General features: G+C 44.7%; 1 protein-coding gene across 1 annotated transcript in view; it reads right to left on the bottom strand.

Moving 5' to 3' along the window:
• PHLPP1 (PH domain and leucine rich repeat protein phosphatase 1) overlaps positions 1-25,380 on the bottom strand; it is a 218,533-nt gene that overhangs the window by 119,424 nt on the left and 73,729 nt on the right. The window contains exon 2 of the mRNA XM_056106973.1: positions 315-511. Coding sequence (XP_055962948.1) covers positions 315-511 — 197 coding nt within the window. The remainder of the gene's footprint in view (positions 1-314; positions 512-25,380) is intronic.

The following is a 25,380-nucleotide window of genomic DNA, read 5'->3' as shown; positions in this document are numbered from 1 at the left end:
GGGCCAGCCTACTAGACACGCAAGACACGCCCAGGTAGCAAGAGAGTCGACTCAAAACATCCTCTCCAGAGAAGCCGAGATGCTCCGCTCTGAGCCACGACGGAAAACTCAAGCTCAGGCGTCACCAGGTCTCTGGAGAGCTGAGGTGACTGTTCACTGCCGTCCACAATCCCACCACCCAGGGCCCCGCGGATGGAGAACCAGGGGACGAGGAGGACCCCAGACGGGCGGGAACCATCTCCACAGGACGGAGAGGCCCTCAGGAATCAGAGGGAGGGAGGCCGGGGGAAACTTCTGTTCTGTTGGCAACTTACTTTTCCCCCGATCAGCGGCAGGACGTGCATCTTCCCCGTGACGCTGTCCTTCACTGAGGAGACGATGAGGCAGGTCCCGCACAGGATCACTTGGCGCCTGGCCCACCGGTTCACGGGCAGCTGCATTTTGCCTTTACGGACGTTGTACATTCCTGAGAGCTGAATCCGTTCGGAACTATTGCTGCTGTGAGGTTTTCCTGAAACAAACGGGAGGAGACCTGTTAGCCTTTAAAATAAAACGAAACCAAACCAAAAAACAGGTTGAATCCCCAGCACCCCATATGGTCCCCCAAGCACTGCTGGGAGGAACTCCTGAGCACAGAGCCAGGAGCTGGTCCTGAGCACCGCTGCCAGATGTGGCCCAAATCCTTCCCCCCTGCATCTCCCAGGGTTCAAGTGAGCCAAAGGTGTCAAGGACCAAACCTGGACCTGCACTCCAGCTCTCAGGGTCGTTCCCCCAGCGCCTTCAAACTTGTTTAATTTGAGGCCACATCTGGTGGTGCTCAGGGGACCACACGGTGCTAAGGACCAGGGCTGGGGACTGAATACAGGGATTCTCTCATTCAAAATATGCATGACAGCACTTTAGACCATCTCCCCGGTGAAATGAGGTCGGCTCCCTCGCCCTTCTTATCAGCATCACCAGATAAATTCCTCGGATAGCAGAGAATAATGGTGCGAAATAATCTCACTTATAATTGAGAAAATAAGAAAGCTGCAGTAATGTAATTATGGTAAGAGTTTCTTTATCTCCCATGCATATTTTAATATTAGAAGAGTCTTTTCCTTAAAAATCCCAGGAAAAGGCCACTTAAAATCCTCTGGAGCAATCTAGGTTTAATTTTCTTCTGTGTCTCCATGTTTTAATTTTACATTAAAAATGAATTAAAGCTATTTATGAATGCCAGAGCGAATTTAAGTGTACTAAGAAGAAAATATTATAGATTAAAATAAGAAAATAGCATTCAAGATCTAGCATTCAATGAGACTGATCAGAATTAATGTTATTCTTCCTTCAACTGGTATTCAATAAATAATCACTACTAAAGAAACGTTTTTTTTAAGGAGGAAATATTTTGCTAGTAAGAAAATACTGTCTATAATCAAAGACTAAGTCCGTAAAGAGAACTGACCATGAGCCTAAGAAGAATGGTGTACAGCGACAACCTGTGAGAGGGAGAAACTAGTCAAAAAGAGAAGCTGAGAACAGACTGAAGAGTCTTCATTTCTCAGATCAAAATTAACTATGAAATTATATTCAGACAAATCTTATAGGCTGAAGAGAACAGCTGCGATTAACGTGTGATGGGACTGACGAGGAGTAAGGCACTTTCCAGTTCAGATCCCCAGTAGGTAACACCAAACACTCAACGCTCAAGTTCATGCTTAGAGATAAATGAGGAATTCAAGTCCTGGAGGAGGACCCATTCCAGAGTGCTAGCTTGGTTTTTTTTTTGGGGGGGGTGCGTGTGTGTGTGTGTGTGTGTGTGTGCGCGCATGCGCGCGCTAGCTTGGTTTTTAATGTGTGTGTGTGTGTTTTGCTACCTCATATTTATTTGAAAATCTTCCTAATCCCAAGAGCTAACAGAAGAAAGAGATTTAATTTTTTAATCTATTACCATAGAGATTAAAAATTGGCATAAATACAAAGTAATTTTGGTAGATACTTATGGGAAGAGAAATAGCGAGGACAGAAACACACACACACACACACACACACACACACACACACACACACCTCAAACAGAACCAAAATGTTTGAACGCGCCCATTATACACCTTGGGGCAGACTGATGGCAAACAATCAAACCTGCAGGGCGTGAGTCTGCCTTTCTCTTTCGCCTACTCTAGCAGAATGTGTTCTAAAATGAATACTACACACTATGTCATTTTGTTTGGGAACACAGTAGTCCAGCTATTTGAACCTGGGGATCAGCAAAGAACCGAATGGCAAGCACTGTGAGTGGAGTCCCACAGTAAGGGGTACACCCAGGAGACTATTCAGGATAGACATGCCTACTGAACCAGAGCTACTCTCTTTTCCCCTTCTGCACGACCCACCCAGAGAGAAGAGGCCCAGACAGCCCCCGTGAAGAGCTACTTTCCACAGGACAGACTTGGGAGTAGAAGAAATGACTCAAGAAAAAAAAAATGTACGGTAAGAGCAAGACTAAAAAGAACAGATCCCCAAATTTCAACTCCCATGGCTATACACCAGAATTCATTACCAGGGAACCTAATCTAAATGCATACACATAATCTAAATGCACACACGTATCTGTACCCCTTTATATAAATACTAGGGACTCAAGAGACAGGCACTTGACGCATCGTGACACTGGCTCCAAGGACACTTGCTACGCACACACAGACCTGGGAGGCTGAGAAAGACAAAAGGCAAGCAGGGGGCCTCGTAAGGGACAGCCCTTCATTGCTCCAGCTCCACAGAAACCCTAGAGAGTCCCGGCAAAGAGACCAAGCCAAGAGCAGAGGAGACGAAAGCAGGGAGACAGCACTCCTACAGAGCAGGGGTGAGTCCTGCACACCACAACACTGGGTGTGCCCCCCACCCTCACCCCAGCAAGAAACAGTCGGAAAACTCCTAAACGGTCGGAACGGTGCAAGAGCCTGCGTAAGAGTCGGACGGAAAGCGTCACTCCTCCCAGCCTCCCCAAGGCCCTCTTGTCTTGCTGAGGGAATTTCCACCCGCTGTCGTCTGCTCTCCCTGGAGCTCCAGGTCAGACATCCCCTGAGGACTCCAAAGTCCACTCTGGGGAACAGGAGTAAGCAATGTACCTGGGCAATCTCCCAAGGCAAGCTCCTTGGGATCCAATTTCCGAGCTCGTCTCTCTCTCTCTCTCTCTCTCTCTCTCTCTCTCTCTCTCTCTCTCTCTCTCTCAGGAACCCTGTCCTAAGTTTAATAAAAACTAACGCTACCAGAGTAACTGATGTCTGCCAGCTCAAGGCTGAACCAAATGGTCCTAACTCTTATCTTAGAAATGCTCCTCTAATTTCTTGAAGTCTTAAGAAATTTCCTGTGTGACCCAGTAGTAAAAAACAGCTCTAAGAAACGTCTTTCAAGCTGAGATCAAGAGACTATGAGGGAGCTGGAGAGATAGCACAGCGGGTAGGGCGTTTGCCCTGCACGCCGCCGACCCGGGTTCGAGTCCCAGCATCCCATATGGTCCCCTGAGCACCACCAGGAGTAACTCCTGAGTGCAGAGCCAGGTGTGACCCAAAAAGAAAAAAGAAAAAGGGACCATGAAAGAGTAGTTTAAAACATAGACTCTTACTGGACAAACAGTAGGTAAGATGATCTATTCAGATATCTCTACAGATATTTTTAAAATACAGAAGCTAGAAGACAGGGCCCAGAGAGAGAGAGCACAGGGGGGAGGGCACTTGCCTTGCACATAGCCGACCCAGGTTCCATCCCTGGCATTCCATACGGTCCTGAACACAGAGCCAAGAGTAACCCTTGAGCATCTCTCGGGGAGGTCCAAAAACCAAACAAATAATAAAAATAATACAATGAAAAATACAGAAGCCAGAGTGCCTGTTCAAGAAACTGAGCATATGCTTTGCTAGACAAGGCCCCGGTTCAATCCCTGGAAGCACATGGCCCCCTGAGCACTGAGCTGGGAGAAGCTCCAGAGCACCACTGGGTATGCCCCCCCCCCCAATAAAAAAACACAAATGAATGAAAACAGGCCAAGGGTGAACCTGGAGAAAATGCATTTCAAACTACATCGCTACATCTTAAAACTAAATGAAACAGACAATTCCTATATCACAACTGCTTAAAGAGGGAATAGCACCGTCGCACTGTCCTCACGTTGTTCATCGATTTGCTCCAGTGGGCCCAGTAACGCCTCCATGGTGAAACTTGTTACTGTGTTTGGCATATCGAATACGTCACAGGGAGCTTGCGAGGCTCTGCCGTGCGGGCGGGATACTCTCAGTAGCTTTCCAGGCTCTCCGAGAGGGATGGAGGAATCGAACCCGGGTTTGGCTACGTGCAAGGCAAATGCCCTACCCATTGTGCTATCACTCCAGCCAAGAATCTGAAATGCCTGCTGTCTTCAGCACTCCACAATGAGAATACCAAGACAACATTCTCTTGAGTTTTTCAAATATGACTGAGACAAGAGTTTGGAAACGTGGCTGAAGAACTTGCATCTGAATTAGTTTCTTTCCACCAAGGTTCACTAAGCACCCCCCCCCCGCAACCTGGATCCTCCATAACTACTCAGAGACTAAGAGCTCCATTCTACACCACCAGCAAAGACAGGGATGTTTTGCTGCCATCCATCTGGGGGGAAAAAAAAACCAGAAATCAAAGGCACTGCCCAAACTTTCCTCACAAATTCATTCATGCATTCAAAACATCTACCTCACCCTTCACCCGAAGTTGCTCACTTTCATGTCTGACTCAGAGTCATTTTTAAAATCTGACAAATGTTATGGATCTCTGGCAGAAAATAAACAAGCACACACAAAATATGACAGTGAGTTCATCTGAGCATCCTCAGGAGGATAGAGATGAGGAAGTCACTCCCAGGAGCCAACCCCTCCAGTTTCACAAGCAGCATTCCCGACACTCAACACATCGTTTCTCCTGAAAAGCCCATCGTTCTAACTCTTCTCAGGTCCACGATAAATTTCAAGTTGATTTCTATATAAAGAAGTAAGCAGGTCTGTGGGGGGTTTGTTCCATCAATTTGGGCGGAGGGGAATTTATATATTTCCAAAAGGTTGTCCAAATGATTCTAGGATCAAAAAGAGTCTCCATCACCACTGAACTACCTTGACACCTGTATGAAAACTCTGCTGTCCACAGTGGGGTGGATCCAATTTCTTGAATATTCACATTATTAACATAGGTCTTCTGCTCTTCTTTTCCCAGTTATATACTAGAAACGAGCATCTTCAAATTGGTTTATTTATTCCATAGCACTGCACTGTCCTCCCATTGTTCATCAATTTGCTCGAGCGGGCCCAGTAACATCTCCACCATGAGACTTCTTGTTACTGTGTCTGGCATATCGAATACGTTACGGGTAGCTTGCCAGGCTTTGCTGTCCGGGCGAGATACTCTCGGTAGCTTGCTGGGCTCTCCGAGAGGGGCAGAGGAATCAAACTCAGGCTGGCCATGTCGGCCGCAGGCAGGGTAAATGCCCTACTGCTGTGCTATCGTTCCAGTCAATTTATTACATATTCTAATGTAAAACAATAAACCAAAGTTAGTGCCCTACACTTTTTACCAAGTCAAGGACTGAATTTCGTAGTAAGTCTTTCCCTATACTCATAGGCATTTCCTGATTTGCTTGACTGTTAATCTAAGAAGTTCAACATTCTAAACTGGGGTTTAAAATTCTAAACGCCATTTCTGGGATTCTAATCTCCATTCTAAACCCCATTTCTGGTTCAGTCCAGCAGAGGGTTTTTTTTGGAGGGGCGGGGGCGGGGGGGAAGCATGTCTGGAGGTGTCTGCTCAAAGCCTTCTTCTGGCTCTGTGCTCAGGAGTGACTCCTAGCTGTGTTCAGGAGGCCATGTGATGCTGGCACTGACTCAAACCAGATCCAGTGGCTAGCATTTTAACCATGGATTATCCCTCCAACAACCCCGCAATCTGTTTTAACAAGTCCTATGTCAATTCCAGTCTGGGTCAAAGAAAAGACAGAGATCCTTGTGATATTTTAGATAAACTCATCCACTTTTAAAATAAGAGTGGCTTCATCCCACCACTGTGGCCATGGAAGCTCACCTACCACCATGTTCTAGAGACTCATAAATGAATCTCAAGAGATCAACTAGTTGCAAAAACATTTCTCAAATACCCAGGCCCAGCTGAGACCTCTGGGGCCATCTCAGGACAAGGATGGGCTAGAGGCCCCCCTACCAGAGCCCCACTTAAACCCCAAACAGCTGCCGCCCTGCCTCCAGCGGAACTGCACAATTCAATATTCTAGAGCTTCCGGAGTGGGTGACATCTCCAAATTCAACAATACTAGATCCCAGTAGGAGCCCACCAGACTGGGCAAGAATGTAAGGGAGAGGCCAGCTAAGCTCACCTAACAAAAACACAAACACAGACGGCTGAACTTGCAAAAACAGCCTAGTAAACTATCAGACAAAGACTTATCCCCAAGGTGAGGTATGACAATTTTCACAAATTTTCTTTTACTGGAATATTTTTTGGTTGTCCCATTAGCCACTGAGTGGTAATATCCAATATACCACTGCTCGGGGCCTGCTCGGGGGCAGGCTGGAGGGGTAGTTGAGAAAATGGGGACAATGATGGAGGGACGGTGACAGTGGTGGTGGGGTTGATGCACAGCGTTGGTTCATTAGGATGTACTCAAGGCAAGGAGTATCAGAAGACTAGCAATACAATTAACTTTGAAAGGGACAGGGGGAAGTCACAGTACAATGCACTACTGCTAACATTTTGACTATAAAGGCGCATGAACTTAAGAATCCTACTCCCGGGGCTGGAGCGATAGTACAGTGGGTAGGTCATTTGCCTTGTACGTGGCCGACCCAGGTTCGATTCCCAGCATCCCATATGGTCCCCCAAGCACCACCAGGAGTGATTACTAAGTGTATGAGCCAGCATAACCCCTGAGCATCGCCGGGTGTGACCCAAAAAGAAAAGAAAGGGGGAAAAAAAGGAATCCTACTTCCCCAAACTTAATTTTCTATTTAATCCTTTCATTTTAAATTTGAAACTCTAGAGAACCTGAGAATTTTCAGGAACATACATTTATAGTATCAGAAACGCACTTAACTAGAACTAAACCACTGAACCAACATGAAAATAAGAACAAATTTGGTTACTGTTAATTAGATGTTTGCTAAAAATATCCCACTGGTTATTAGTGCAGTAGTTTGAAAATATACCCACAAGTTCCTTTAAATTCTTCCTTTCAAACTATAAACTTAAAACACTAAAGGAGCCACGTTACCCAATTATTATTTAAAAGACTGTTTTTAAACTGGATACAAAACTAAAAAAGAAATTACGCTACAAAGAAAAATTCTTCTCTTCAAAGGAGGAGCTTTAATTTGCTGTGTCTTGCGTGTGACTCTACTTAGTGACGCGTTTCTGACAAGAGAATGTGGCAGAGTGACTGTGGCGTGTGATTCTTGAAACCAGGTCACCAGCTTCCTTGCTCTCTCTAGTATCACTCCCTCTGGGGACGCCAACTGCCATGTTATGAGGACATTCTTGGAATGCAATAAAACGGCCAACAATGTAAGGAATTGAAGCTTCCTGCCAACAGCCAGGAGAGAAGGGAGATGACGTCTGGGCAGCCATGTTGGAAGCAAATCCTTCTCCAGCCTCTTGGACATCTGAAGAGAATTCATGACACTAGACCCTGAACCCAGCCGGATGCCTGGATTCCCGATTCCGAGAAAGGAGCAAACAGACGCACGGCGTCTGTTCCGTTGGGGGCAATAACTACTGCAACTTGACCACCTTGTATCACTTCACTCTACTTACCTAAACACTCTCAAGCTCTAATAGCCAGAATTTCCCCTAAAACAATCTACAAAATTAACAATGCTGTGTATAAACTAGTGAATGTCTACGCCAAGTCAAAAACAAGAATGAAACTGCACATGAAGCTAGGACAATCCTAACACGAAAATAAGAGCATTTCTAACGCTGTGTTATCAGAAACTAAGGTAGAGCTGGTCAACGCATAGAAGCCCATGAAAGAAGACACCAGGTTCCTGGGGCTGAGGATGGTCAGCAAAGAGTGAAAACAATTAATTCTCGCCTCACTTTCTCTATCTTTAGAGCTTAGAGTGATAAAACTCTAAAGCATGTTTCTTATTGCATATAAATCCTTAAATCCTTTCTGACTACTTCCAGAGACAGAAAGACGGAATTAAATTACCTGTCTAGGGTCATTTCAAGAGCTGGCAGAAGGTTTTAAACTACGCCATAATAAGGTCTAGAGACATGAGCACTGAACTGACACCTGGGAATTTGGTCTCGCAGATGAAAGGCTAAACAAACTCAGCCAGGTAGCCTGCAGGAGCTTGGAAACAGATTTAAGACTAGTTGCCTTGGCTAATGGAAATGACAACCAGCTGCTAAATCAATCTGGGGACGGTTAATTTATGCATCAGATCAAAAAACAAAAAGTCAAATGCCCAGTAAATCTCGCTTCTTACTGTCAACCACTCAATTTGATTAGGTTTATTTATATCTCTCAAGTTACCTCGGACCTTATCCCTGAGAAATGTCATGCCCTGAACCTTTCTCTAATCACTAAATTCTTAAATACCACTAGAGCTTATAATTTCCCTTGTAATATTCATTAAATGGTACCTAGGAAAAAAAATAACCCTTTAAACTCTTAAGGGCTCTGTAAACACAAGGCCAACGACCATGAAAAGGAGAAAAATGGCAAACCCTAATATTAGCTGGGGTAAAAGTAACCACAAACTTCTCAAAAATCAAAAAAGCAAAGTGAAGATGAGGTCTGTGGCTGTATGTTATGCAGACTATGTGGCAAACTATATATGAAACAAAGGTAACGATAGGAACTGAATCACAAGTTCAGCAGAGCACCAGAGCCTTAGTGGGTAACATCAACTGAAAGACTTGCTAGAAACAAACAGACGACTCCACGAAATACTTTCTAATTTCAGTGATGGGATGGGAAGACACTGAGATTTTGCTGGAATCTACAATTTACACTACATTCTTTGTTTGGAAGCCATACAGGTGATGCTCAGGGGTTACTCCTGGCTCTGCACTCAGGAATTACTCCCGGCAGTGCTCGGGGAACCTTATGGGATGACGGGGATTAAACTCAGCTCAGCCACATGCAAGGCAAGTGCCCTACCTGCTGTACAATTGCTCCAGCCACTGGAATCTACAATTTAAAAGTTGCTGAATAACAGTTTTAACAATGATTGTGGTTTGGACAAGTTTGGGGTTATTCTTTTTTAGTTTTCGTTAAAAAAAAAAAAACCTGGACGATTATCAGTATTTGGTTGATAATCTCAACCAAAGCAGTAAATAAATCAAGCTGAAAAGAAGATGAAAGAGAAACAGTAAATGAACAGAGCAGGCCTTGCCTTTCACACTCTCCTCCTCCTTCCTTTCTTCCTTCCTCCTTTCTTCACAAGGGCCTAGATTTATCCCTCAGGCAACTTGAAGTTCCCTCCATCCCACCAACAGATCAAAATTACTCCCTAACCATCTGAATATTGGAGACTCCTGTCTACTCCTGAGGTGTCTCTTTAGAAAAGCGATTTTCTCCACATGTGGATTTCATTATAATTTGCAATTCATTGACAGCACAACCCTCCTTGCTCTGAGCCGCTTCCACTCAGTTCCAGGAAAGGACATGATTAACTGGTGCAGTCTCCCTGAGTCACTTCATATTTTGCAAAGAAAACGCATTTGAAAATTTTCATCAAATCAGCCTTAACCTGTTAGCTCAATGTCATTGCCATCTGTTACTTCCCAGAAATGGAGATGTTATTTTCCTGAGCATAAAGGCAGATTTATATTTTATAGAGCTTTTTCAAAGTCCTCTTTTGTGTTCTTTCTCATTTGATGAGTAAGTTTTCTTCCCCTTGGCTAAAAAAAGTCACCAGAATGGTTTCACTACGTTTTTGTTGTCACTTCCATTATATGAAAGGCAGGCTCACGAAGTTCCTACCATATTCAAAGTTCTTAACTGCACACCTATTTTCTGGTTAAAAACAAAATACCCAAAAGGCCCACCAGACCAAAGTGATGGTAGCCTCACAGCTGACTTGGGCTGTACTCCTGTCACTGCATGTGGTCCCCTGAGCCCCACAAGGAGTAAGCCCAGAGCACAGCCACCAGGAGTGGCCCAAAACAAGCAGAAGAACCACTCTGGGCGACTTGAGAGATCTACCATCACCCACTTTCTCAGCTGGCTTTGCTCTGGGGGCACCTGCCTACAAAGACTAATGTCACAAGGCATAAGCACTAAAGCGTAAACTGCCCCAAGAGAGGAGAAACCAATGAATGCCGCTGAAATGATGAGAACTGGGCAGGACTTGGCAGGGAAGGGTTAGCTTCAAATTTAAACTTCAAGAAAATCCCAAGTTACTAGACATTGCGAGACTTTATAGAACCTCCGATGCTGAAGATTAAATCTTCAATCTGAGAAGGCCTTAAGCCCAGTGTAACCCGATTCACTCTCACTGCGCTCTGAAGAATAAACATAATCACTCCTTCAGGCAAACTGTGTCAGAGGTGAGAGAGACAGTCCTGGGTATGGGAATCAGGGAGATGAAGCCAGACGGCCCCACGGTCCCAGCAACGGCAGGCCTGCACCAGGCCACGCTTTCGTGAGGAATGTTGGGTGTTCAACACGCAAGGAAACACCCAAGTAAACAAAATGCAGGAACGACTATTGGAGAATCCAGTCCACGGTTCCTCTCTCCTAAGACAGTGAAAACCCGCATATAAAATCCACAACATTCCCTTTTATATGCTTATTCTATATCAATGATTGTCCCGTATAAAGGTTTGGAGTCACACCCAGCAGTGCTCAGAGCTCATTTATGACTCAGTAACCTGGGAGGGAGCTTAAGTGGTGGGACTGAGCCGGGTGTGAGACGATGGGCCTTCCCAGTGCCGGCTCTCCGCCCCACAGAGGAGGAAGAAGCCTACTTTCCTGATAACAGTATCAACACTTTGACAAGTCTTCTATGCAAGTCATTTTCATACTGACACCAGCACACCATTTTGATTTCCTGCTATACGCTTTTCAACTTGGATCGTACACGTTTCCAAGTGGTCAGTGTTTATATCTGAGACTTGCAAAATACTCTACACGCTACCATTTTTACCCATTCCTCATTAGTAACAATTGTTTCTGAATTTTCATTCTTTGATTTGACAAAGCACAGCGTAACCTTTTTAATGATTCCTGATTCCTCTTAAACAATACTGGTTCCTTCCAGTCAGTAATTATAAATCAAATTGCATAAAAATAAGCACAGTTCCACTACAGAATTTCCTCTTTTCTCCAAAGAAATGAGTAACCCCCTCCAAACACCCTAAGGACATGTAACAGAACAAAACCAGCAAATCAGTCATATTATTAATAAAACAAACCTATGTCCACACCCCACAAAGGAAACAGATTTCAAACTGTTGACACCAGTAACTGTGTTTGAATAAGACACGTGAAGTCATTACTTTTTAAGATATTAAAAGAAAAGAAACTAAAAAAAAGAAAACCAAAATAAACTTAAAATGTGGGCCAGGGATATGTCTTAGTAGTGGAACACTTGTCTTGTTTGTGTAAGAACTGAGTTCAATACTTGGCACCACAAAAATATAAAATAAAATAAAATAAAGATAGAAGAAAAAAATTTCTCGCAAAAATTTTCTATTCATACAAAGCCAATAGCATTCTAATTTCGTCTAGCTCTTCTGTATTTGTTTTTCCTCTTTGCCCCCAAATCCCCAAGAACGTGGATGGTTTTCAACAAAAGAAAAGGAAGGAAGAGGTTGTCCTGGTAAGAGCCATTCTCAGCACCATGATCAGCAGCACAAACGGCAAGAAAGCCTATCAGTTGGCTTGGGGGCCACACCTAGCCGCTGTGCCTGGGGACAACTCCCAGCCCAGTGCTCGGGGTTCACGGCTGGTGGAGATGAGGACCATGTGGTACTGAGGAGCAAAACAGGGATCCCTGCATGCAAAGCATGTGCGTGCAGCCATCTCCCATGTGGCTGTTTGTGTTCTGGGTCACACCCAGCAGTGTTCATGGCTTATTCCTAGCTCTGTGCTCAGGAATCACCCCTGATGGGCCCAGGGGACCATCTGCAGTGCTAGGGATTGAACCTGGTTAGCTGTGCGCCAGCTATTAAATAACGACAATGAAAAAGAAAATGGCTGCAGTTGACCGTCCTGAACTTCACAGAATCCATAGCTGGCAGCCTTAAGAAATATGAGTGAATAACATATATATCCCATTCAGTAGACTTAGAATATGTCTAAGATATAACCATTTGATTAGCCTTAACTGCTAATTTCTTTGCTACAGTTTTAATAAAAACATTAATGGGTAATAAAACCATGCTGCTTTCAGATATGGGATAATGATTTGGGAGGGAGTCCCAAGTGGCATTCAGGACTGAAGGGCCCGCCTCCCCCAGCAGTGTTCTGCCAACCAGACTGGCCGTCGATGCAGCCCTAAGGATGCACTGCTGTGCCCTGGGCCTGTGGTGCCAGAGATTACCCGGCGGGGGGGGGGGGGGGGGGGCAGCCAGACTGGGTATTGAACTGGGGCCAATCACAGACTGGGCATCAAATTTAACATCAATAACTATCTCTTCAGCTCTGAGCCAAATGATTCAATTCCTTGGAAATCACAAAAAAAAATTAAGTTTTGGTCTTCGGGTGGTTCTCCCAGGCACCTGCCCCCTGTCACTGGCTTACAGATTCCAGAGCAGCCTTTGCTCTTCCAGACTACAGAGAAGTCCCTGCAGAGGGCTGCTCACCCAATACTGGCTACGGAATGGACGGACTCCTGTACTGAGACCTCTGTCAAAGTTGCTTCCCAGTGTAGACGGCAAACTATGAAACACTCTATGATCCCCAGCTACACGGTAAGAATAAAAGGTCTCAAAAACTAACTCTAGTCCCTAGCAATCTTTTTTTTTGGGGGGGGGGGGGGGTGTTGCTGTTGTTTGTTTTGTTTTAGGGACACATCCAGTGGTGGAAATTTTATTCTTTAAAGAAAGGGCAAATGAGATCATTCAGGAGAATCAAATGCAGCGTTATATACATTTGAAACATAGCCTGTCTCTATTTTCATCATAACCTCTGTTAGGCACTGTAGCACTGTCCTCCTGTTGTTCATCGATTTGCTTGAGCGGGTACCGGTAACGTCTCCATTGTGAGATTTGTTGTTACTGTTTTTGGCATATTGAATATGCCACGGGGAACTTGCCAGCTCTGCTGTACCTCTGTTAGGAGTATATAATAAATAAATACTTATATAAACACTCCAAGTATCTGTGACAAAGGGATGAGCAACAGACAACAACAAGGGGAACTGGGAAGGAGAGAAGAGATTGCGTTTACCAGACAGAATCAATCTTCTTTTATCACAGTTAGTGTCCTGGAAATTGGAGTACAAAATTGACCTCCCAAACCTTGTATTGGGCATTACAAGGTGCATTATTTGTTGACTCCCTTTCAGAATACAAAAATAAAGCGAACAGGAAAAGAAAAATGTTTGGAAATAACTGAATTTCCAGAGACTATACAATCTCTTATCAGCTAAAAGCTAACTTTGATTTTCAATGTGATAGGTAATTAAATGCAAAAGCAACATATTGCTTTTTTAACATCCAACAGTGCCCAAGAGGCATGAGATGCTGGGCTTTGAACTCGGATCCCAAATTTTGCATGTGTCCCCAACTACTGAGGGATCTTCCTAGCCCTACCTTCAACTTCAATCTGCCCGTTTAACAGCACCAGCACCCTTTCACAGGTTCTGCCAGACAGTCCAGAACTCACTGGGAGCTCTGAGGAGGGAGAGGCCCCACACGGGAGGAACCCACATTCCTGCGCCATGAAGAATGATGTGAGATATTAGCAATGGCCTGGACCATGAGAACCAAATCATGGGCTGGATTAAGGTACTGATGGGTGTGGCTGACTGCTGCTGCAAAAGCCAACATACCCCGAACACACACACACACACACACACACACACACACACACACACACACACTCAAGATGAAAATTCAGGAGCCAGAAACATAGTCTGTGTTCAATCACCCACACAGCACAAGGTCCCCCATGGACCTCTAGGAAGGACACTCGAGCACAAAGTCGGGAGTAATCCCCTGAGCACCGCTGGGTGTAAAAACAAAACAACAGCAGAAGCGAATCAAGTTGAAACTTCACCCTCACTGAAATTAAAATCATCAATTCCCATGAGCAAACTCCTGGAACAGGGAATATAAAAAAAGGCAGGTAGAGGTCTGGGCACATGACGCTACGGTGACACCAGTTTTACCATCCGCATGACTGAGCAGCAGCTTAAAGGGCAGGTCATATGGCTCTGCGCATCACACTGGATGTGTCTCTTGCACTGGAAATGGGTCCTGAGGCCCTACACTATTCGTATTGATGACTAGAACCACGGCAACAAACGGAGTAGCTTAAGATGACTCAAAACAATTTCTTCACGGTTCTGGAGCCCAGAAGTCCAAACATCCATCTAATCACCGGGATTGGTTCCTTCTGGAAGCTAACATGGCGTTCTCCTGATCTCTGCTGGTCTGATGCAATTCCTGACAGGCCCTTTTTGGTTAACACATAATTCCTTTCTTGGTCTCACCTTCAGATTGCCAATCTTATGTGTGCCCATCAACGGGTGTTATTTCTTCTCCTTCAAAGGACAGCACTAATCCCGTATGTCCTCAACTAATAATACCTAGGAAAACCCTACGGTGACCCTCTGGGACTTGTGAGTAGAAATGGATTTGGGGAGGAAAGGCCACTCAACTATACAGCTAATTCGCTGATTGAAAAAAAAGTCTAACTTGCTTTGCCTTGACCATTTTTAATTCATGATTACGGAGAGCAGTAGCTGTGTTTAGCATTGTCACAGAGAGTCTTCAAAACAACAGGGAACACACTAAGCTTGCAGTCACGCGTCCTTTATTGGGAAGTATTTTGAATATTCAAGGTAAATGCTCCAGAAAGTGAAAGTATCATGTCTCTCAGCACTCACACTTGGAAATTCAAATACTGAAATGCTGAAGATAAACAGAGCATTCTGTGATTTTTTTGTAAAAGGGCAATGGTTTGGCGAAAACCCAATAACTGGTACACTAGTAGAATGTACCAGTGTGAGCACTTTACTTCCAAATTAAACAACCCTCATGGTTTATTTAACTGTCTTCAAGAGATGCTCTTAGCACTGAAATAAAAACAACTTAAAACCCACAGGCTGATTGTACAGTCTTACACTGTTTTTCAATCATTTTTCTACCACTTCACCAACTCCAAAAATAATGCTCATATTGATCAATTAAAAAAACCAACTACATGTGGGCTAAAATGCCAATGCACACAAACAAATAATTTGTAAAGCAATAAGAGAACATATTCAGCTTACACTGCTACACAAATACCCAGGGATTAGAAATATTTAAAATTATCAATAATTGGGGCCAGAGAGATAGTACAGCGGGAATGGCATTTGCCTTGCACATGGCTGACCCAGGTTCGATTCCCAGCATCCCATATGGTTCCCTGAGTACTGCCAAGAGTAATTCCTGAGTGCAGAATCAGGAGTAACCCCTGAACACCGTCAAGTGTAACCCAAAAAAGTCCCCCCAAAACTTTATCAATTAGTGATAATTTCAGCAAATTATAAGATCTGCTGAGAAACTGTAAGATCTGCTAGTTTTTTAATCACAAAAATATATTCAAAATTATCAAAAATTATTGATAATTTTTGCAAATTCCAAGATTTGCTGAGGCTTGCTAGTAAGTTTTTAAATCACGTTAATCTATTCAAGATCACTAAATCTTTGACTCTTGCTATTTGTATGGATAGCTGTCTACAGTTAAAATAGAAACCCTTCTCAATTTCCAACTCTCCCTCATAAATTCAGCAGATTTTAGGGTCAGAGTGATAGTGCACTGGGTAGGGCGCTTCCCTGTATGTCACCAATGAGAGTTCGATACCCAGCATCCCATATGGTCCCTCAACCCTTGCCAGGAGTGATCCCTCAGCTCAGAGCCAGGAGGTAGTCCTGAGCACTGCTGGGTGTAACCCTAAAACAAACACACACACACTGTCCCGTTCTGCCTAAACAGCACACTTGGCTTAGTGCCCAGCGGGCCAGGAAAAGAGCTCAAAGGGCTGGTGTGTCATCCTGGCTGGCACAGGGCCCCAACGGGCCTGGCCCTGCAACCCGAACACTGCCAGGTGCACCAGGTGTACCCCGGTTGGGGAGACCCCCCAAGCCCCCCATGGAAACAACACCCATAACGCCAATCAGCCGCTCTGCTTCCACCTTCCCGCCCTTTACAGTGAGCTGCAATAAATGGCCAAAAGAGCAGTCGAACCTAAGCCCTCCTAGTAACCTGAGGTGTGAAGCTGGCTCCAGCAGACAGAAGCCAGAGTCACACCGCCTGACACAAAGCCAACGACGGAGCCTTTACCAGAGCAGGGGGAAGTGGACACGTCACAGAGGTGAACGTGACCACACATCAGTGCAGATGGAGATGGGCAGGAACACCATGGTCATGCCAAAGCCTGCCCGAGATTGCCGGGAACCCCAGAAGACAGAGAAGGCAAGCGAGCACCCTTGGGAGCCCCCGCAGGGGCACAGCCAGGCTCCGCACGGATGCGGAACAACGGTCCTGTCATGCATCACCCAGCGAGAGCCGGTCTGTCGAGGCAGCCCTGGGAAAGAGCTGTGCCACAGGGCATGCACGCCCGTGGCCCCTGCAAGGACCTGCCCTTGCCTCCTGCAGGAGGGCACTTCTGGATTTATAAGCACATCTTCACATCGTGCTTGTGTGTGTGTGTGTGTGTGTGTGTGTGAGAGAGAGAGAGAGAGAGAGAGAGAGAGAGAGAGAGAGAGAGAGGTGTCTCCCTCATCAGAACATCTGTGATTGAATTTAAACAATTCAGAATAATTAGCCCATGTTGGGATCCTTAGCTTAGTGCCATCTCCAAAGACCCCTCTTCCCAAAAAGGTAGAAGCGTTCCCAAGGGGTTTGCACCTAGTCCAGGGGACCCCTGCACATCTCCGCTTTGTTCTGGAGGAGGAGGGGGGGAGCAGATGACCGGGCCAGGGGCCACGGCCACACTGCATCTGTGCCAGGCGGCAGCAGAGGTAAATGCTGGCGACCCAAGTGCGGAAATACTCCCTTACCCCCACTACTCCCAGAAGTCCCCAAAGCTGAAGCTCAGCATTTCATGCAAGTTCTCTCAGGCGGTAAAAGAGCAAGTTTCCAAAGATGAAGTCATGAAATTTACATACAAGTGGTACTACATGGAAAGTATCATGCTACGTGAAATGAGTCAGAAAGATGAGGGACAGACTAGACTGCACTCATCTGGGGAATATAAAGTAACAAAATAGGAGACTAACTCCCAAGAATAGCCAAGATAAGTACCAGGAGGTTCACTCCATGGCTTGGAGGCCAGCTGCACACGCTAGGGGGAAAGGCAACTCAGATAGAGAAGGGAGCACCAAGTAAAGGTATTGGGGAGATCCCCCCCAGGATGGGAGATGCATACTGAAAGTAGGCTATCGACTGAAGATGACTGCCACTCAATGCAAACCACAGCACCCAAAAGGAGAGAGAGAACAAAAGGGAATGCCCTGCCACAGGGTTGGGGTGGGATGGGGGGGGAGTAGGAGGGTGGGAGGGATACTGGGAGCATTGGAGGTAGAGAATGGGCACTGGTGGAGGAATGGGTATTTGGTCATTGTATAACTGAAACCCAAGCACAAAAATTTGTGAGTCTACAACTGTACCTCATGGTGTTTCACTCATAAAAAAAAAAAATAGAGCAAGTTTCCAAAGCTACCAGGGTGAATATGGTGGACATTCCACCAATAGTTGTTTGATTGTTTATTTATTTAATTTATTTATTTTGCTTTTTGGGGGGAGGGGGGCTGGAGCAATAGCACAGCGGGTAAGGCATTTGCCTTGCACGCGGCAGACACAGCCAATCCGAGTTCGATTATTCCTCCACCCCTCTCAGAGAGCCTGGCAAGCTACCGAAAGTATCTCGCCCGCATGGCAGAGCCTGGCAAGCTACCCATGACATATTCGCTATACTAAACACAGTAACAAGTCTCACAATGTTACTGGACCCGCTCAAGCAAATCAGTGAACAATGGGAGGACAGTGACAGTGATTTTGCTTTTTGGGTCACACCCAGCGATGCACAGGGGTTACTCCTGGTTCTGCACTCAGGAATTACTCCTGGTGGTGCTCAGGGGACCATATGGGATGTTGGGAATCGAACCCAGGTCGGCCGCATGCAAGACAAATGCCCTACCCAACGTACTATCACTCCAGCCCCAATAGTTGCTATTTTTAAAGGAAAAAAAGAGGTAAGGGGCAAAGAGAGAGCCCCAAAGAACCAGGACGTTACCAGGTATGGGCCCCAACAAAACAAACAGGAAAGAAAAGTGATTTCAGTCCCTTTGAGTTCCTCTCCATAGGATAAATCTTCAGAGGCAATACATCACACAATGTATCACACAGCCTTTCTTGAATTTTTTTGCGGGGAGAAGGGGTGTTGGGAGCGTGGTGGGGAGAGTAGTACCCAAGTAGTATTCAGGTGACCTGGGAGCTACTTGTTAGTGTTGCCAGCGCCCGGGGCCTCCCCTAGTGATGCTCAGTGAGCTGGCTCAGATGAGTCCATGGGTTACCAAGGTCGGGGAGGGTAGTATTGAGAGGTCGCAGCAAGCAAGACACATGCTGACCAAGCTATTTCCCAGCCTCCCCCTCAGACAGCTGTCTAAAGACAGGCAGCTTACACCAGGCTCTGGGCCCCAGCACGAAAGTGGGCATGCAGAGAGAGACACCCCATGCCAGCATGCCAGGGGTCTGTGCTGGTCCATCCAGTCTCTTGGTCCAAGCCCACAGTCAAATACACAGTAAAGCTCAACCCAAATCAGAACGGACCTTCCACATTTAAAATAAAGGCGAGGGACTGGAGTGATAGCACAGTGGGTAAGGCGTTTGCCTTGCACGCGGTCAACCCGGGTTCAATTCCCAGCATCCCAAATGGTCCCCTGAGCGCTGGCAGGAGTAATTCCTGAGTGCAGAGCCAGGAGCCAGGAGTAACCCCTGTCCATTGCCGGGTGAAACCCAAAAAGGAAAAAAAAGAGAAGAAAAGAAGGGCGAATGTCAAATGTGTTCAATATAACTCCAAATATTAAAATTTAAATCTAAAAGAAAAATGAAGGCAGCAGAATTGGGATGAGTCAAGTAACCTAAATTGCTGAACTGCCTTCGCCACGAATTAGTTCTCTGTGATTTTAGAGAAGTCGCTTTATCTAGGCTGGAGTCTCTCAAACGGAAACAGAACATGGCAAAGTCACACTATATATATTCAAGTTGTATTCTCTGTGGTTTTTAAGCACCACCCTGCCCCGCCCCCACGTAATTCGGCAGCTAAAGCAGTTCAGATTTTCCCCTCTCTAAAAAAAGGAATCATCTCCATAATATTTTCTGGTATTTTTGAGGGTTGTTGGTTTGGTTTGGGGGCCACACCAGCTAGTGCTCAGAGATCACTTGGGGAAAAGACATGGTGCCAGGGCTCGAACCCAGGACTCCTGCGGCTTGAACTCATACTCCCAGCCGAGCCATGTCTCCCGACCACACTGGCCTGGCACTGCAGAGGGTATTACGCCACAACCGAGAGTGTCACCGGTGGTATTGCTGGGTCAGCATTTAAAGAAAGCTCGAGGGGAAACACCCACCGCGCTGATGGCATGACTACTAGGGGTGCTCCTGGGGACAGCGCTGAAGGTTTCAACGACAGATACCAACCATGCTTCACAGCGTTTCATTTCTCAAACATTCAGGGTGCCCTTAGTGTTCTTTCCCTTTGTAAACAACGGAAACAGTTTCTTCAGTCTTGCACTGATGCTATTTCATTCTGTAGGAGGTCAGACTGACTGACCAGTTGTGGTTTTGGTTTTAATATATTAGCCATTCCTGTGCGCAATCTGTTAAAATCAAGTCAGTTTTTAAGAATCAGAAGAACTTTCCTTTCTAATCCTCCAACTGTGTCATTAAGGATAAACAGTGAGGAGTTGAAGCTATGGTTGAAAGGAAAAAAATATGGTATTTTCACTTTTACACTGTATTACTACTCTATCACTGTCATCCGGTTGTTCATCGATTTCCTCGAGCAGGCACCAGTGACGTCTCCATTCTTCCTAGTCCTGCGATTTTAGCAAGTGCCACATTGGAGGCTCTTTCAGGGTTAGAGGAATAAGACCCATCGTTGTTACTGGGTTTTGGCATATCGAATACGCCACGGGGAGATTAGGTGAAGCTGTAAAAGTGAATAAGCTCCCCGTGGCGTAGTCACTTTTACAGCTACACCTAATCTCATATATGTCTTCAGAAATATTCAGCTCTAGCTGATATGGTATATTAAAAAAAAAAAAACTTTAAGGTGTTTTTCAATTAAATAATCTGCTGTCCTTTAAATATTTTTTAAAAGTTCAATAAATATGAAATTTTAAAAAATAAAACATAAATGTTCACGTAACTTTTACTGTGACACTACATAGGTCTTATTTCCCCAAAAGCAAAGTCCTTGGGGAGAATAAAAAGAGAGGAAATGTAGTTATTTTTTGCTTACAGCAATAAAGTTTTCTGTAAGTAGAAATGGCGGTTTCTAACTTTCACATAAGATATATAATGCTTTTGTTTAGGGGGCTACATGCCTGGCTGTGCCCTTACTTCAGGTGGGCTCACGAGACAATTCGGGCGGAACCCAGGTCGGCTGCATGCAGGCAAGCGCCTGACCCGCTGTGCTACCTCTGAACCAAGGGAGATGATCTGAAAAGCTCAAGGAGTGTGACTGGCCCTGGGGGGAGTACATGCCTGTACACGCTTATACGCTTGAAGCCCTCAGCTTGAACCCCAGCACTTAAAATTGGAAAAAAAAAAATCTCACTACCATCTGGTGTTCCAGGCCAGTGAATTTCTGAATTTCAGTTATATTAAGTTGAGTTTTAGATGATTTGCTTGAGCATTTCTACAGCTGGCTGTGAGCACACAAGCCCAGAGCCAATCCTGAGACACCGACTCACTGCTAATAACTGGCCTCGGCCTGCCCTACACCTGACACCCTTTCTCCCGAACCTCTGTCTCAAGCTGAGGTTATTTGAGACGATGTCTGAAGTCGCATGGCTCAGTTATTCAGATTTACAGCTTGTCCCAGGGATGACTGTTACTATGAAACATTCTCTTTAGGTTTTTCTCTATTTTTAAGAGAAACTTAAAAAACTGGTCCTTAGCAGGAAACTTCCCAAGGCCGGGGGGGGGGGGGGGGGGGCATGAGGGGGTCAGTGTTAGTGAGAAGTGGACACCGTGGGGGGGGGGGGGGGGCAAGGGACTGGGATGGTTTATGTACGAGCCCCACCACTAATGGCATTGCAAATCACAGCGCCTAAAACAGAACTTAAAAATCTTATTCTAGGGACGAGGTTGCAGCCAGTGATGGAGTAGTTGCCTTCCAAGTGTGAGGTCTTGGGTTTGATCCCTGGCACTAACCGCCCCCCCCCCACACACCCCAATCTTGTTTCCAGTAAGACAAGCAATCTATTCTAGCATGTTCTGATAGAATCTGCTGAGAAATCGAGGGGGGGAAGGGAGGAATTGATTTCCTCCCCACAAAACAATGATTTAAACCAATATTTAGCGTAACAGAACCTAACAGGCTATTTGAATATACATGAATTTTTAACAAGAACCAGTTGTATGTGATTATGGCAATATGCACATGATTGTTTGTATTGCTAGAGAAACTTTCAAATTTTCAGGTTTACAACTGCAACCCCATCTTCTGGATTCTAGCTTCCTCTGCTCAACTGTTTATTTCACATCACTTCTTGAACGCACGCGTCCACTCCCCTAAGCCTTAAGGGCCACTCGCTCTCTGCCGTCTATGCTATGGGTCAGAGGCCTCTTACTCTACCACTCTCACTCATCCCAAATCCACACACACCCCACCAGTGCCCCAACATTAAAGGAATACCCAGAGCCCAATCATGTGTCAACCACACTCTTTCCGTGGCGGCTTGGGGGTGGTGTGAGGTGGGTGGGTCATACCCTCCACCCCCCAAGTTATCCAGGAGTAACCCCTGGGCATTGCCAGGTGTGGCCCAAAAATGAAAACAAGAGACTGCAGAAAAGTCCACGTAAGAGTCTACTATAGAACTTTCCTTCATATACATGACACTTGGAACATATTAGAGATACAAGATCACACAGTGGTGATCAAAGGCAATGAAACATAGAACTCTCTGAGATTATGAATATGATAAAAAAAAAAAGTGAAAAGAAAAGAAAAGAAAAGAAACAATCATCTTCCCTAGGCCAAGTCCAAAAAAACAAACTGAAAAGCACTTTTGATTTTCCACTTGGACCACTCTTAAGGATGATAAACTCCTACAGGGCACTATTAGTTGGTTCGAGCGTTTTGGGATTTTTTTTTTTTAAATCATATATCAAGGTTTTCAAGCCCAACTTTAGAAGAATCGACGTTCTCCCTTTCTGCGGCTCCTATTTCTTGGCTTTCTGTCTTAGTGGAGTTTGCTGGGTGGGATTGGGTGGGACATCCCCGGACTCTGACATGAAGACAAAACACGGGCCCCTCAGAAATGGATCCCAGCAGGGCTGTCCTGACCTGTCCCCTCAGACACCTGGACACTCATCGCATGCTGGACTCATCCACAGTTCTGCTCCCACAGAGTAGAGGCAGAACTCCGCCACCCGTGACTGAACCAAGTTATTTCTAAACGCTCATCCCAGAACAATGCACATTCTCACGTCGTGGTGCCACTGAAGTTTATAAGCTATGTGAGTTCATTTAAACAGGAGTTCCCTGCTCGTAATACATACGTCTTAAATGTTTAATACATACAATTGAAATTTACTTAAAACTCTGGCATAGTCCATTTTATGTCCTTTGGTTATGGGAAAACGTAATAAAATGAAGACTGATTATATATTAGGATATTCCTTCAACACAATTCTGTTTTGCAAAGAACCGTGCATTACAGATGTGAAGGTTTCCTTTTTATATAATATTATCTTCTGGTTGCACGCTACAACAATATATAAGGATTATTAATTGAAAAAAGAAAACCTAATTAAATACATTCTCTAGATCAGAATATTTCATTACAAGGGTAACTTTATCCAAACTAAAGATTTTGATCTAAAAGCTGACCAAGAGGGACTCAAACAATTCCTGATTAACTGAAATTTACCTCGAGATTTTTAGTTCTTGGAGTGCCTGGGATAGCTTCAGCTCGTGTAATCCCAAACAAATTTAGAGGGAAAATAAAACTACACTTATGAGATTCAGAGTCAAAGAATATAATCTCATAGTAAGATCTGAGAGCAGAGTTCTGTTTAGAAAATAGGAAATTAGGGATTTCAAAACATGTTAGACTAATCCTCCTTTTAACATAGCAATCACCACTTAGATGTCCAACTACAGAAAACAGCATATACACAACACAGAAACATTCTTATTTTTCAACTCTCTTTTCCTACAAAATATTTGTATATTGGGGGCTAGAGCAATAGCACAGCAGGTGGGGCGTTTGCCTTGCACGTGGCTGACACGGGTTCGATTCCCAGCGTCCCATATGGTCCCCCAAGCACCGCTAGGAGCAATTCCTGAGTGCAGAACCAGGAGTAACCCCTGAGCATCGCTGGGCATGACCCAAAAAAGTGAAAAAATTAAAAAACAGCAAAATACTGGTATATCATCAAATTTCCAGAAGAAAAGGATTATTTCAAAATATTAGGACCAATATTTAGCAAAATAATGAAGAACCGATTAACCAAATAGTAGCAATTTTGGAGTTATTATAGTTTGTTCACCAGTTAGACTGCTACAATCCATTTTTTTATAATCCATTTTTAAATGATGTATGCCCTAGTCCTAAGAATGAAAAAAGGAGAAAAGAAAATGTATAAATAATAAATTACAAGGCAAAAATAGATTTATTTTCCTTCTAAATTATAAATGAATCCTTTTGGAATTAATATAAGAAATCAATAAAAGGTGTCAGGCTAATAGGAATTACTGTTTTTCTTGACAGACCTACCGAAGTTGTATCCATAATGCCCCACTCATACATATGTATGAGCACACACAGCGGTAGGCATATTTCTTGTATGATTTTGGAGGATAAAGACAATAAGGAAAACACTTGAGCTTAAGATTTTGTTTTCACAGTAGATAAATAAAGTCAATGATCAGGCAAAGTAAAGCTGTTTTTAGTATAAAATATGACAAACTAGAAAAAAAATGACTTCTATTAAAATTTAAACCGCTGAAAAAATAGTTCAATGGGCAGAGCACATGGTCTGCATGTAGAAAGTCTCTCTCTCTCTCTTTCTCTCTTTTTCTCTCTCCCTCCCTCCCTCCCTTTCTCTCAAACACACAAAATTTATATAGTCAATGAACATAAAAAGTATTCAACCTTAATTGCTGGGAATTTAAAATGAAACTTACAACCAAATCATGTGCTCACTCTGTACACTGACTCAGGCAGGCAAATTTAAGACAACAAGTGCCGGCCAGGATGGATGAACTCACACACTGCTGGCAGAAACATTAATGGACACAACGCTCTGGACTGCTGAGAGGACCTCTACTACTTGCAGGGCCTCCGCTATACAGCTACACCATGAAGACTCTGGGCCTCATCAGTCCCATTCCCAGAGATCCATCTATAAAGACAGCAGTAAGTGCACTAAAAGGTGCACAGGATCTTTCAGGGCAGCAGTAATCAGGAGAAGCAACGAGAAACAATTTCCATAAGCAGCAGAACGAATCGACAGTGGTAATAAGTGCAGCAGGTAATACACAAGGCAATGAAAGCAAATGACTCCTTCGCGCGAAAGCCAGGATGACTCTCACACACAGTAAGAAACAGAAGTTAAATGCCCCTCTGTTCGTCCCCCTAGACATACCTTCCGGATCTGAAGAGCTCACAGGACAGGAGTTAAAGAGAGAACGAAGAAAGGGAAGGAAAAGAAGGGAGGTTAAGTCAGAGAAAAGAACCAGACACCGCGCCCCTGAGGATGAAGAATGAAAACCTCAGTAGATAGGAACGAGAACACGGCACAAAGGCAAGCACAGAGGATGAGCTATGGGAAAGAAAAGACACTGGCGAGGAAATGGAACAAAACGCTGAAGAGAGAGGAGTTAGTGTCTCATGCTCCAGAAAGGAAGGAAACTGTGGCCACAGGAACAAACCGCCACTCAGCGAAGAATGCGGGCTCTGGACCCA

Source organism: Sorex fumeus, unplaced genomic scaffold, assembly GCF_029834395.1.
Source record: "Sorex fumeus unplaced genomic scaffold, SorFum_2.1 ptg000151l, whole genome shotgun sequence".
NCBI classification, from domain to species: domain Eukaryota; kingdom Metazoa; phylum Chordata; class Mammalia; order Eulipotyphla; family Soricidae; genus Sorex; species Sorex fumeus.
This window is presented reverse-complemented; position numbering and strand designations above follow the sequence as displayed.